Source organism: Amphiprion ocellaris, chromosome 20 (genome assembly GCF_022539595.1).
Source record: "Amphiprion ocellaris isolate individual 3 ecotype Okinawa chromosome 20, ASM2253959v1, whole genome shotgun sequence".
In the NCBI taxonomy this organism is placed as follows: domain Eukaryota; kingdom Metazoa; phylum Chordata; class Actinopteri; family Pomacentridae; genus Amphiprion; species Amphiprion ocellaris.
Window position 1 is genome coordinate 9,179,404 of NC_072785.1, and position 15,569 is coordinate 9,194,972.

Consider the following 15,569-nt stretch of genomic DNA (forward strand, 5'->3'; position numbering starts at 1 on the left):
TATCCATTAATGTCACCAGTAACAACTGTTTACGTATGATTAAATGCCAAAATAGCTGTTGTGAAAAGGTCCATTACCTGCGATTTGGCAACAAGCAGTGAGCATAACAGTGAGCTACTAATTCATTAAATTGAAACAGAAAACTGTCCATTTACGCATCCAGCTGTTACAAATCAACAGCAGCAGTCATTTGCCACCTGATGTGTTTCAGTAAAATAGTCACTTTACTTTCAGCTGTGTTTGGGCCTTAACTATTGAGGGCTGCATCTTACTGCAAAACGGTAACTTTGTCTGTTGTGCCGGAAGCATATAGTTGGATTTTAGAGCTTCTTTTTCTGCAAACAAGAAGGACAAGTGCAATGAAAATGAACCATTTGGTAATATTTAATATAAAAGTAATGATTAGCGCAGCTTTAATGTGCCAAGGTTAGTGTCACATGCCAACTCATCCCGTGAGATGTTACTAATCCGACTGGAATTCGAGTCAGATATTACTCGCAAACTTTTATGCAAGTGAACTAGGAGTGTCAAAACTCATGCCACAAAAATTTTGTCCAGCTGGAGAGGAGAACAGAAAACTAAATGTTTAATCGGGCTCGCAAAAGTTGCAGTTTTCGATGTTCTTCAAACTGTTCTTTTCCCCCACATGCACCACAACCAAACACAAATAACCACTCTCAATCACATCTTTTATTTGTAAGGCACCAGAGAAGCTTCCTTACTGCTAAAAGGTTGATTCATTCTCATTAGAGTACACAGTTGCTTGTTTACATCTTTGTTCAGTTTTTTTTGTTTTGTTTTGTTTTTTTTGCCCCAGGTATTTTTTTTAAAATGAGACCGTGTTCATAAACACATTTAACTGTTTTTCGTTTGCACAAAAAAGGATAAAACATTTACAAACCTAGAAAACAATGTTAAGTGTTACAGCCTACTGAGAGAATGAATTGGAGAGAAAAAACAGGAAAAAACGACATGGTATACAACATTGTGCCTCTCTTACTGTAGGCTTGTAATGCACACATACAACACCAAAGTCTTCCATGATACACACACATTAAAAAGCAGCTTTGAAACATACAAAAATGCTTTAAAAAATATGTATATTGATATATTCATATGTATACAAATTGGCCCTTCACAGCAAAACAAACACACATACCATTCACATGTCTGAGTTTTGCCAAAGGAGGTTTTTTTCTATAGAGACCGACGTCAGTATAAAGAGTGCAAATGACTAACTGATCTGTTCTCGCGCTCGATATATTAAAGTCAGAATCTCTAGGGAGGGAAACTCTTCAGCTCCCCAACACTAGCACAGACAGGAAGAAGAAAAACAGAAGAGCATTGAGCCACAACTTAAGTGCTTTTCAAATTAAAATGCAGAGGAAAGGTTTAAGCTCTGATTTCGGACTTGCTCAGACGTTAAAGGTTAAGTTGCCAAAGCTCTGGAGCAGGCTACAGGGGAGTGACGTCTGCGGTGTACCTGTGGTCGGCCCGTAGCAGGAAATGAAAAAGGGAAGAGAGAAAACAATGAAGCCATTGTGAGCTTTAGGATGCTTTGCATTCACCTGCATTAGCATTAATAATCGGTGAAAGAGCGCTGCTGCCCTCTGCTGCCTAAATGAGGACATTTCTCAACCATCAGCTGTGTCCCACTTCCAGACTAACTGCAAGCATTATGAATACAGCTTTTGCAGGTGGTAGACAAGAAATCCTCAACAGTTTTATACTAAATAAAACATCTAACCCACTAGATGTCAGTTCAACAGTGACTTTTTAATGCAACTGCAAATTTAAAGGCACTACGTGTAAGAATGTGAAGCAATTTATATGTAATAATCCCTTTTGTATTCACTGATGTGGCAACACAGTAACTTAAAAAAAAGGAGACCTTCCTCGGCTGTCTAAGTGGAGGTCAGCGGATGAATTTTCCGAGGAAAACCAAAGGATGGGATGTTTATGCTCACTCGTGAGTGCGTTGCCTCAGTGCTGTTCTTCCTCTCCCCCCAATGCCAACAGTGTGCAACACAACCTAGCGCTGACTTGGAAGTAGACTCTGCTAACATCAACAAAGGACTGGCTCCCAGCACAACACAGATTCCAGCGTAAACTCCACAAAGGAACAAAAAACTTTTATCTAGGGAAGCCCGTCTGGCCAAATGGGAGTGTGACCGATGTCGAGGGAAAACTAGGGTCAACACTGGCAGGGCGTCTGATTCATGAAAAGACACAACAGGGTAAAGACATAACCGTAGTTAAATAATGGCTATCCGTGTCATTAATAATGGTTTTCTGAATGTTACCCAGAAAACCTTTAACTTAAGAGATGGAAATATGTATGTGTTCAACAATTTGTTTTTCTTTTCTCCAGCTGTAAACGGCTGCTGCATTTTCTGCATGTACTGCACTGTGGGAGATCAGAAATAACCAACAAAACCTTCAAAAATCAAGCAGGCTGTATTGAGTATACTTCATTTTTTCACTTCTCCAGTCTGAGCACTCTACAAATGGTAAACTGGTGTCCTGAACCCTTATTATGCACAAAGCATGTTTTGAGTTTGAGCCTGTTTTCAGACTTTTAAATCTCTACTTAGACCTCCAGTTAAGTTACATTAGTATAGTTTTATATTGAGCTATATTAGGCCTAAAAAAGTGAAAAATCTTTATGCTCAAATGGAGCTGAGAAATATGGCTAAATATAGAAAAATAGCTATTGTCCAATACTAACATTGATATGGTGACTGTATGCAAAAATCACATATACCGTAAAAAAACAACAACCCCGATATTACTGTTGAACATTCCATGAGATCCAATGTGTTATATGTAAAAAATAAACTATAAATGACGGATACATTTGTAAAACAATAGCATACTGATATCATGAAATATAACAATATAGAATGTATGAATATGAGAGAATATGAGCCACACGGTTAAGGTGTTTATGATGCAACTGCAACGTCTGCGTCCGTATTGTCCTAAGGTGATAAAGTACAGGTGAAATAGCAAAATTACTGTCAAGCCCTGAGCTTAATTCATCAGGATTCAGACTGAAGTGTTGATTTTTCAGTCGTATGGCAGACACTACTGTCCTACAACGCAGCGCGCAAAGGAAACATGGCAGCTGGTAACAGGTGGATATAAAGATGATGGTGAGAAGGCTCAGAACAAAATATGTTATTTCCTATTAGAACACAACAGTACATTACAGTACAGTATGTTATCAAGATGATATATAGGTAACGGAATTAGTATGTGGTGGGACACAGCTTATATAGTTTTTGAAAATGGGGCCAATTATTTGCTCACTTACACAAATTCTGGTTGTAATAAAATGTGATGTTGTCTCTTATAGAGCTTTAGCAACTCACCCAGGACAGATTCTTCGAATGAACTGGTAAATTAAACATGGAGCTTCTCCTTACAATCACACAAATCTCATAAAACAGGAAAAGACAGGTGTTTGATACGGTCTCGGTGTAAACTGAAGAACTCTGACAACTTAGAGAAATACAGTACTGCTCTGCATGTCACAACCACCCGGTTCTGAAATTTAGATCCTGTTCAAGTTTTGTTTAAGAGTGGACCAGAGTGGGGAAGGTCACAAGCAGGGAAGAGTGGGGTGGATGAGGAAAATACAAAAGGTGCTTAAAGAAAGAAAAGAAAAGTTAAATTAAACAAGTGTTTTCTTATTTCCAGTCCCATTCACTCAAACACACAGACACCTCTTAAGGTCTAATTACAGCCTGTCTTACTTCATGAAAACATGTCGAAATAAAATCTGTTTTTTTTTTTCAGAGCTTTAATTCTTGTCATTTAAAGACGAGTCATGGTCCATCCAATGTAGCGCACATAGCAGCAGCAGCTAGGCCTACGAAACACAAATTAACTCCCAAGCTGGGTAATCTTACCATTTGTACAAACTATAGAGTTTAATGGAATAAAATCCCATTTATCTGAAACTGAGGTACGCAACTCAGGTAATGCATCCAGTGGTTGTTCATAAACGCAAAAAACTGTGACAAATCAGGTGATTTATAATCGAAGGGCTTCAATGCACCTGGCAAGTGAAATGTCCCTTTACAACATTACACGTCTCACCAGGCTTATTTTGGCTCCGAGAGCATGAATTAATGGTATCACTGACCAGAAAGCTCCATTCAACATTTTCCATTTTGGAAAAACAGCTGATAGAGTTATTCTACAAGGGAAAGAAGTTATAGGGAACTGAGATGTTGTTAAAATTGCTTATTGTAACTGGCAGACAGCAGCCAGTAGGAAACAATCAGAGGGACTACAGAGAAAATAAACAGATCTGAAAACAAAAAGAAGTCAGAAAAATAAATCTGTGAGAGGCAGATCCATGTACAGGAGACTGCAGTCAGGTTTCATCCTCAGCTCTCTCTCTCTCCAAATGGGAAAACATTTATCTTGGTTAAGCCTAACAACAATGGCTTACACTAAAAAAGCGTCTATTTAAAGTCTAGAAGCCTGAACCGTGTCTATTACCACTAAATAATAAGAACATTTAACTCTCAGTCATTCAGGAGTTTCATCCTCTGCACATCCAAAAAAAAGTTTCCGTTCCGTCCTCTTTGCTCGTCATCATCCCTGCAGTTACTCTTCTACATCGACACTCAGCAGACAGGCAGCCAGACTTACATCAATATCCATTTACAGTTACAGTTTAACCTTTCTTTTTTCGACACCTATGACACCCCCACGCCACCCTCCTCCAAACCTCCTCCTGTGTCTGCGCTAGTCTGACTTGTCCCCGTCCTCCCCTCTGGGCGCCCTCTCTGCAGCGTCTCTGGCCTTGTCCTCCTTCGCCACCTGGGGCTGGCCGTGGGAGTAGTTGGCCAGGATGGAGGAGAGGGACAGCAGGCCGGAGCTGGAGGAGACGGCGGGCAGGGTGGGTGGGGTGAGTCCCAGGGGCAGCGGGGTCACCGGCAGGGCCAGGCCCTGGAGCTGGGACAGGTGTTGCACCTGGAGCTGTTGCTGCAAATACATGAACGGTAAAGACGCAGTGAGTTTAGACACCATAATACTGAGTTGTACATTTGTACAAACAGAAAAATCCCAGTTGATGTTGGGAGAACTACAGATTGTGATGCACAGTGTCTCTGTCTTTAGTAAATTTGAAGCGATGAATTATCACGTCTGTTCATTGTAAAAGTGCATGTTTAGAAGCTGAACAAAGAAAAAACTATTGTTATATTCAGCCGATTATGCATTGTTCAGAACGGTGGTTGTCAGTTTTTCTATTTTTTTTCAATAACAAATACTCTGTAGCTGTAATAAAATCATGATAATTATTGCACAAAATACAGATGTCTGTGTTTGATACATATCTGTATTCCCTATCTATATTAGCATTAACATCTCTTCTCTTGGTTCAGATATTGTGAAGCTGAGGTGACATATAAAGCTAAAAAAAATAGTTGTGCTGCAGGGTTAATACATCATTACATATGAAAAACAGTGACAGTGATTGACAGTCAGATGCTTTACTTAAGAAAAAGTACCAGTGCAGCCATGTAAAAAATATGCCATTCCAAGAAAAAGTCTCACAAGAAAAATCCTATTTAAATTCCACATTAAGCAGCAAAATGTAGTTAAATAATTTAAGTAAAAGTACTAGTTTGGTGCCTATTACTATATAAGACTTCATTAGATTATTATTATTACTAAAGCATCAGTGTGTCAGCAGCATGTGACTTGTAGTTGTTGTTGATGGGGCAGCCAGTTTGAATTACTTTATATCCAGTTTTACATTCAGGGACAGCAGATGAATCTAAGGGTTGTGAGATGACAAGTGGGAGAAGGCATGAGAAAAACTAAGATCCCATCAACAAATCTGCTTTCAATTTTTGGACTGTTTCTATAATACTTGATTTTTGATATTATGGATCATTTGAACATTTATTGTAAGAAACAGAGACAAAAATCACAATTTGGTATAACTGCTAACAACTCATAGACATCTCAAATGTGAACCCGAATACACACAGATTTTTGTAAGACATCAGAACCTCGAAAAAGTTTAAACTACTTGTTTAATCTTTAACAACTAGTATTTTTAAAATTTTGTTATATAATCCATTGTGTCAAATCTTCAACGTAAAAGTAATTAAAGCTGTCAAATAAATGTAGTCACGTGGAAAGGACAATACTTTTCTCTGAAATGTAGCGGAGTGGAAGTATAAAGCAGCAAAAATAGAAATGTTCAAGTAGAAGTATAGTACTTGAGTAAATGCATTTACTTTCCCAAATGAAAACTGGCATTAAACACAAGCAATCACAGATTAATTTCCTTCTTTAAAGAAACAAAACAGTGTATATGTACAGACAGTGATGTGAAGAAAAGCGACATGTATGAGGACGGTGCTCTGGTCACGTGACCTGTGAACGCTGACACACTGGCTAGAATGATGGCAGATTGTCTCTGGCAGTCTGATGAAGCCAGAACAGCAGGACACAACATCTGGTGAACACTGACAGTAACAACACAGCATTACAAAACTCAGCCACACTGCTCACCCGTATGATGGAGTTCATCTCAGGAGGTGTGACCTGCTTGGCTCTCTCTATGGCGCCCATGACTTGCTGTTGATGCTGAAACAAAGACGTCACACGCTCATACACAAATTTGCAAGTGTTTTGACATGGCTTAAATAATGAAGCACAAAGAAGATTTATAAAATGTTCTTGTTATTTATATCAATAACAGAACAAACAGTTGACATATTAAGCCCGTCCAATCCTACTAAATACTTTTGGGGGTCATTTTTATTGCATTTTTTAGATATTAGCAATGATAATCAGGTAAGTGACATGTAGAGGAAAATTTCCAACTGGACAGAAACTGTAATCCAAAGCAGGTGAAAGTCGGGAACATTAAGGCGTTACTGTCGTTACCTCCTGTGACAGGTAAGGCAGCACCTGAGCACAGATTCCATTCAGTCTCTTGACTATTTCAGCCTATAAAACAAAAACAAGAAAACATGAGGTCAGAATAACAGGCTGTCAAACCTGAGCTACTAGAAGAACGCATAAGGAGACATGGATTACCTGTTTGTGCATTTCAATGTTCAGCCCGTAGGACATTTCATAGTACTAAAATGAACAGAGGATGGCAAAGACGATAATTAAAACCAACGGAAACTCTACTTTCTGTAGCTTTTTATATACTACACACAAACTACCAATCCTTCTGGATAACAATATTTTCTTATATGCGTGTATTTTATACTCTAAGTGGATGATATGTTGAAAACCGTAGATATTTTTATCTCTTTTTCATGTGATCTGTAGTTGATCACTGGTCCATGACTCATCATGTAGTGAATGAACCTGACGAGGTCACAAAGCAAAATGCGCCCACAGATTTGTGATTATGTTCAACTTAACTAACAAACAGAGACGATATGGATATTCCTCGTGTGTGCAGGTGCTCCTAAGCCGAAGTTGCAAGACTTAAAGACTTACATTCGTATATAACAGGAGCCCAGATGAAGCAAAGCAGCTACATGTTGCTGAGAGTCAAAGTCACACTTACCATGATATAGTGACGCTGCATCTCAGACTTTTCAGAGGCCAGTTTATCACACTCCAACTTCAAACTGAGCAGGAATATAAATATATGAATTATATTAGAACAAACAATACAGGTAAAGTTGAAAAGTTGCTCTGTGGAGGAAGAGTTTGACATTTGGGGAATAATTTTTATTTGACAACCACTGACAGATGAGAAGGATGGCAACGATGCTAACCAATCGCTGTGGCTCCCCCAGCAGGACAACGCGCCCCGCTACACCCAAAAAACTGCTCAAAACTGGCTCAAGAGACATGACAAGGAGATAAAGATGTTAACACAGCCTTAAATTTCCCCTGTTTCCAATCCTATCAAGCATCTGAGGGATGCACGGGAAGAAGCCTGAATCATAGAGGCCAACCAAAGCTATCAAAGCCAATGTCCAACCACAAGAATAAACCCCTAGACGTCCCAAGTCCATGTCCTGACAGGTTAGAGCTGTTTTTGCAGCACAAGGGTCACCTACACCATCGCTACATCTTCTTTTAAATCACTCTTGAAGACTTGTTCATGTCAGAAGGCTTTCCCCTAAATTGTCAGTTTCCTTTTTAGCTATTTACTTAGACTGTATTTTCTTCTTGACAACACATTAGAGCTCTACTTTAGATTTAAATTAACTCAGATTTTAAACTGTGTTTTATTTTCAGGCTTTTTTTTAATCATGCATTGTTTTTAGCGTTTAGTCCTCTTTCACACTTTCACTTGATTGTATTTTACTGTGTGTTTTTCCATTTGCTGTAAAGCACTTTATTATTATTATTATTATGGCAGCTGATAGGTGTAGACATGAGTATGGTACTTATCCTCTCATCTAGATCCCAGCAAAAAAGAGAATAGGCGTATTTCCCAAAATGTCAAACTATTTGTGTACATGCCCTTATGCTAATACTAGTAAATAAAATTACATGGTATTCAAAACATTTTTTCTGGGTTACATAAATCTGTTTTTTTTTTTAAGGCAGTAAGTTTAACCAACATTTTCCTTCCCATGACTACTGTTTAAAGAGCCACTGCAAATACAGGTACATGATGTACTAAATTTCAAAAGATCATCTTAAAATCTAACTAGGATATACCTAAATTAAGGCAAGAAGACAGAAGGTGGCAAAAAACTGAGCTCAAAGTGTAGATGAAAAAATGAACTCCATGCCCTTCTCAAAATGAGATGTATTTCTGAAAAATAAAGCCTTGAATAGAGGGTTTCCCTCTAAGTCAGTTATTTCCCATAATAACAGACTGTGGGGAAATGTTTCCGTCTGACATTTTATTAAACTAAGCGTGTGTGTGGTTGTGTTACTGCATACCTGTGGTACTGTGCTTGGAGGAACTGGAACTCATCTTTAATGCGGTCACAGGAATCAGAAGTGGTGAACTTGAGAGGTTGACCGGACTGAGAGGACGCCTGCAAAACACAACATGATGAGTTTTTATAAATTCTCACAGAGCCCTAAATTGTTTCCACAAAGATCCTCGCACCCAACCTAGTTTATTCTCTTATTGTAGGCTGTAGCTTGGATTTGCAACCTTTGCTTTACCATTGCAACTAGAGAATAAATATCCTTTGCAGACTGCAGGACACTTGTATCATATGTCCTCCCTGCTGCTGAGTGTGTGTGCGTTAATGAAAGTGTATTTGGGTTTGTTTAGAAACAGCAGTTTGACCTCTGAGATTAACCCCTTGAGAGGATAGCCAAAATGAAGGTCGGCCTGAACTGAGCCTCACGTCTGAGTCTGCAGCACAAAATGAGATAAAGGAGGAGACAGCATGTTTGACTAATAGCACGCTGCTATCAACCAGAGCTCCAAGGACGCCCACAGATGTCTTAAAGAAACTGAAATTAAACATCTGTCGGCACAGAAACACCAGCTCAGCTCTTTCGGAACCCGCAAAGTGTGCTGATTGAGGAATTGTGTTTACAGAAGGCTAAGTGAGCCCATGCTGACCATATGCGAGAGGTATTTAGAGGCTGCATTAGAAGTCTGGTTATGTATAGACTACACTTAAACCATCAGTCCAAAGCTGTAATCCAGGATTTATCTAGTTCCCTAAACCTCATTACTCTCTAAATAAGTGGCACAAGGGCAAGAGGTTTCCAGCTGGATTATGGGACTCAGAGAAGATGGAGTCATGCGGGTACAAAGATGTCAAAACTCATGCGGTGAAGTGCAAAAGTAGTGCTGAAACTGGGCTTTTCATGAGCTGAATAACAGGAAAATAGTGTGGATCAATTAAATCTTCAGAGCAACTGCTCTTACTATGTGCTACTGAAACGTGAGGCAGGCTTAAGAAACCATAAAATGAACCGAGTAACATAAAAAAACAATTGCTGGATCAATCTACACTTCATGTACAGTTATTAGGAAAGTGAATATTCTAATTTCATCAGAACTTAGAAGCACATTTTCCAATTCAAAATAGCATAAACTTGCATGCTTGTTGGATTTTATCTTCCTCAGGTAATACATATTCGAGAAATGAGGGAGGAAGCAGACTAAAGTGATTAAACTTGTATATTAAAGGTGTGCATGTTTATCAGGCAGCTTCTTGCTTTATTTAAAAACAAAGAGAAAGAGATTTAACTGATGCTCATAAGACAAAAATGGTATGATACTACTTAGATGCAACTATGCTATTGAGGCATGACCACTGGATAATCAAATGTTGTGTTGTGAACAGTCAACATTGTCACATAAAATGTGCAGCAAAGAAAAGGAGCAAATCTGTAAAAGAGTTGAGAAAAATTAAACGTTAAGCTTCCATGAACCCGTTTTTCTCCAATGTCATCATTTTCCACAACTGCACCCTACTTGGAGTGGCTAAAAACTGTCAAGTAAGGGAGTACTTAAGGTAGTAAGAGGTAATAATAAAAGGCTGAAACATGACCACCACGGAATAAGATTCAAAACTTAAAAGTGGTAAAATTGGGCCAAGAAATAGCTCAAGGCAGATATCTAAAGGTTCTATGGACAGATGAAACCACAACAAAATCAGATATTTTCTTCAAGCAGAGTTACAGGAAGGAGTCAAGAAGGCCATGATCTCTATGCAGGACAATGCTCAGCTGCTCGGCTGACCAGCAGCAACCTCAAGGCTGACCGAACAGTGACCTGGCCCCTTCGTCACCTGACCTAAATTCTGTTAAGAATTTTAGTGAAAGTTGATCATCAGCACGTTAAGAAACTGACAGACTCAAAGGATGGAAGGTTCATGGCAGTAATTGAAAATGACAGATATATTGGTCACTGAAAACTTTTGAAAAAATGCAATTTAAGTGCTCTTTCAAGTTACTTATTTGTGACACTTACTATAAAATTGGCATAGAACAAATCAGTTGGGAAAAATCGTTACAATTTAGTTGCTTAATAATTATGCACACTAACTCAAAACGAAAACATTCAGGTTTGAGCTTTATTAACAAAGAGCATTGCATCTTTTCAATCAAAACATTAATCATGATGAACACAATTTGTCTAATAACTGTGTACGCAAGCAGTGTTTAAGATATTTAATCAACTATTTTGGCAATTTGGGAACACATTCTAATTACTCGCCTCTTTCTGGTTCAGAAAATGTCAAAATAGAATGCATTGCTCAGTTACATGTCACTCAAGTTATCTGAAGATGTTACTTTGAGCTGTAGAGACATTTTTGAAGCTTAAATATGAATTGATAAATCACAAAAGCAACTGATCAACTTATCAATAAAAAAGAGTGTTGGTTAAAACTCTCCAAAAAATAGACAATGAATATCTGATGGAACTTGAAGATCTCACAGTAAAAATGTAACATAGCATTATCTTACCATGACCTTATATGACCACACAACACCGCAATGTGAATGTTTGCTGTTGTGTGTTTGGTGTTTGTTTCCAAATACAGTTTGTATGGCGTCAGTTGGTCATAAATTCTTACAGTATGATAACAGTAGAAGGAAACAGGCGTAACCTTAGATTAATGTGACCCTTGTTTCCTCAATTAGTCATTTGGTAGATAAAATGTCTGAAAATATTGGAAAAATCCCAGTCATAATGTCTCAGGATGCAAGAGGTTTGTTCCAGCAAAAGACCAAAATTGAAGACATTAGATGGTTAAAAAAAAGATATACTCTTATTTTACAGAACATAATGGGGACAATAAATGCTTGGAGTAATTTATAAATGGTGTCAATACATAATCTGTCCAATGAAACTCTCTGCCTCCAATGTTGATAAAACTCTGTCTGCAGCACATGTAGCAGAGCAGACTGTGGTGCGGAGTCGAGCTCCATCTTTACTGTAAGCTGCCAACTAGTTTGTGAAATGCAGTGCTGAAAAATGAATAAACAACGACCCAATCATTATCCCTTTCTAATATTGTTCTAACATTTGATATATGTGCGCATATGTATAAGGAACTGACATATATCATATAAGCTGGTTAGAAGCAGAGTGACCTAACCCACAGAAAATCCAAACTGAGTTTTATATAACTTCTTTAATATTTTACGGTCTAGACTGTAGTGGCAAAGTGGTCTAACCTACAACCCAAACCTCAAATGTGAGACCAGAAAGAGGATTAGACGACTCTGCTTCCAAACTCTTCATATATATTTGAATTTTTTACTCTATATTAGCATCACCCACAAAAACCCACTATTGGCTGGACTGTAATCAACTGCAATAACTTATGCTTAATGCATTTTTCCTATCAGATATTAATACTAAGGATGGGCAGATGATTGATCCACTATCGTGGGAGTGTTAGCAGTGTTTTAAAGCTATGCTTTCAGAAAGGGTTCTTTTCTTCACTGGGTCGTTTTTTACAGTGACTATTTAATACTATTAATTTGGCCTTAGTTGACTATTATAGTAATCTTCAGCTTAGGTAGGATTAATTTCGTCTTAATGAGCAGTAACTTGTCTCATTTAGCTTCAAAAACAACCAGTATTATTGCTCAAATTTCGTTTATGGTTGACAAAAATTTTAATTAACCATTTTAGAGATCATAGCTTCCTCTACTGGGTGTCCATATATATATATGTGGACATTAATGCAAGTTTAAATTTGAGTAGTTTGTTTAGAAAATGGGTCTAACCGAGCCGAATACTTCAGAATAGCACACGAACTTCCTCTCACACTGAGCCCAGCATCAACTTAAATTAGCTGTTTTGAGTAATGCTAGCTAACGACATGCAGTGTTTTTAGCCAAATGCGGGAAAATAAGTGTCATAGCTAGCATGTATGGTAATTTTAAGTTTTCAGCTGCCGTCGTTTCTGCATTATATTGGATATATAAGCTGGTGAGGAGATGCAGGGAGGTCTGGCATTGTGAGAAGCTGACAGCTACCCGCAGCAGCAGCGCTAAGTATCAGCTGTGTGCTGCTAGCTAGCGTTAGCTCAGCCTGCTCACTTTGCTCAGTTTCCACCCGGGACAAGTTCCACTAGCCAACTTACCGAGTGCCTGGATTGAGGAAACATCATGTCAGCAGTGTGTTTCGCCGTGTTCCCTTGGTCTAATCGAAGTACCAGGCTAGCTGGCTAGGCTAACAGGTCCCCAGATATTATTAAATGATTGGAGACGCTATTCGCACTTTGTACTCTGTCATCCTTTAAAATAACGTTAGCTAACGTCCAAGCAGCGGGAGCCGAAGATCGTCTTGCGGTGCTCGCCGTCGGACAAACCGCCGCCTCCGAGGATGTGGAACAATAAAGGAAAAACAAAAAGCCCCTTCAAAGGAATATCAGGTTTTTTGGAATAACGTTAACGCTACGCCTCCCCGGGGAAACCCTGGATGTTGACACATGAGCCCCCGACTTTCCTCTGCTTTGAAGAGAAGAGCAGCATCACCCGGAAAACAAACCGAGCAGCGGAGGAGCGGGCGCCCCGTGTGACACAGAGCTGAACTGACCGGCGCGTCGCTGCAGCCAGGGCCGGAGACAGAGAACCGGGGGCCGGGGAGCGCAGGCTGGGGACCCCCGGGGCTGGATGGTCAAACAAGTGCACCGGAAACTCACACATTCAGGGTGGCTCGGTACGTTTTTAGCAAGTAGATAAATAAGCAAGAAAATAAAAATTGAAAAAAAAAAAAATCTTTTTTGTCAAATTATTTAAAAAAAAAACAAACTCAATTTAACTTTGGAATAAATCAGTTACCCGTCCTATATAGTCATTATTATTACTTCTATTTTCACATTGCAGCTTTTGTACTTTATAATACTCTAATTATAATCTTCTTTTTATTATTGTAAATACCACCAATTTGCACTTTATTGTGAATACTAACATTTTTTTCACACTTCTGTAAACATAGCATTTTAGGCACGTTTTAAAATTGCTATTTCTTCAACCAGCACAATTCGCATGCCAATTGCATGCTCTTTTGTAAATGTTTCCTTCATATATGTTGTATGTAACGTGAGCTACTGGATACCTTGAATTTCTCCAAGGGGATGAATAAAGTATCTATCTATCTATCTATCTATCTATCTATCTATCTATCTATCTATCTATCTATCTATCTATCTATCTATCTATCTATCTATCTATCTATCTATCTATCTATCTATCTATCTATCTATCTTAATGAGGCATTACCCCTTTGGATGCCCACCTGTATTATCCAATGCATCTATAAAAGGAAGGAAAATGTGTTAGATATCAACACAGCGCTCAAAAAGCAAAATTCATCAGCATCATCATACAGGTGTCGTGCCAAAAACGACAATCGTCTGCCAAAAACTGATTGCAAGCTTCTTGTCAAAGCTTTATTTCCCACTTTACATGCGACTAGAGCTGCTTTTATCTGGCTCAAATATTCCTAACATACAGATATAAATAAATTAATGTAACAGTGCGGTTTTGTGAAACTTTAAAGTTTGTTGTAACTGAATAATTGTGACCCCTCCTCCCAAAATGTTGACAGTTTATAGCATATCCAGGCATGATGTTTAGACTTTGTGTGTTTGGTATGTCTAATATTCTACTTTACAATGCAACTAATTGTAATAACATTTCAGTTACAATGTAGGGCCTGCAATAACTTTTTTGCAAGTGGAAAACTGCATAATATGTGTTGGTTCTTCTTCATAGCTATTATCAGCTGGTAAAAACAAATGGATTGCCACAAAGCACATAGAATCATGCAGAGATATACAGATGCACTGTCTGTGTGAAACATCAAGGTGGCAATGTCTGGTGTGTATGATGCAAGGAGACAATTTTAATTAAAACTAACCCAGAGAAATACACATCAGAGGGAGAAACAGTCAGATGAAGATGTTTCCATATCCAAAATCCGATGTCCTGACAAATATGATAAGGCCTAAAGTTAGGCTTTTACCACACATACACTACAGGCCAAAAGTTTGGAAGCAAGACCAGATTTATACAAAAATAGATCATAATTTTATCGGTATACTTTGCTACAAAATAAACATGATTATTACATAAAGAGTCACTCATCAGAATACATGTTTTGCTATTATCATCTTTACTCAGCTGTTTCTTTGTTGCCATTTCTGTAGTAGTGACAGAAATATGGACATAGTTCAGATTTATTGGGATTTTTGTACACAAACTCTCAAAAGCCAAAGAGCTAAAGTGAATAATGCACTGTGATGTTTTTTTTTGTTTTTTTTTTTTACCTTTGCACTGAAGTTGTGACTCTTGCAAATCTTCTCAATACTAAAGCTAAGCCAAGCCCTTCTTTTCTTTTATTAACATTTATTCTGGTAAAATCAATGTATACCTAAAGGTAAATTGAGGAAAATGGTGCATGTCAATGAAAGCAAAGTCTGATCATGCAGTAAATACATTCCTAAATCCATAGAATTCATACGGTTTCAGTTTTTTTTTATTATTATTATCTGCCTTTTCAAGAAAGACATTGTGAACACAAACTTGAAGTGGCTTCCAAATGTTTGGCCTGTATTGTATGCTGAAGTTGATTTTTAAATAGCATATTTAGTTGTATGTATACATCTGCAAGCAAT

At 38.2% G+C, this 15,569-nt stretch overlaps 1 protein-coding gene across 1 annotated transcript; it reads right to left on the minus strand.

The window, feature by feature from the left end:
- Positions 1-672: 672 nt before the first annotated feature.
- Positions 673-13,456, minus strand: LOC111567718 (TLE family member 5-like). Its single transcript, XM_023269005.3, has 7 exons — positions 13,032-13,456; positions 8,902-8,999; positions 7,562-7,625; positions 7,075-7,119; positions 6,922-6,984; positions 6,544-6,618; positions 673-5,001 (listed from the first exon to the last, which is right to left on the minus strand). The coding sequence occupies exons 1-7, from the start codon at positions 13,056-13,058 to the stop codon at positions 4,762-4,764; spliced, it is 612 nt and encodes a 203-aa protein (XP_023124773.1). The 5' UTR covers positions 13,059-13,456; the 3' UTR covers positions 673-4,761.
- Positions 13,457-15,569: the final 2,113 nt, after the last annotated feature.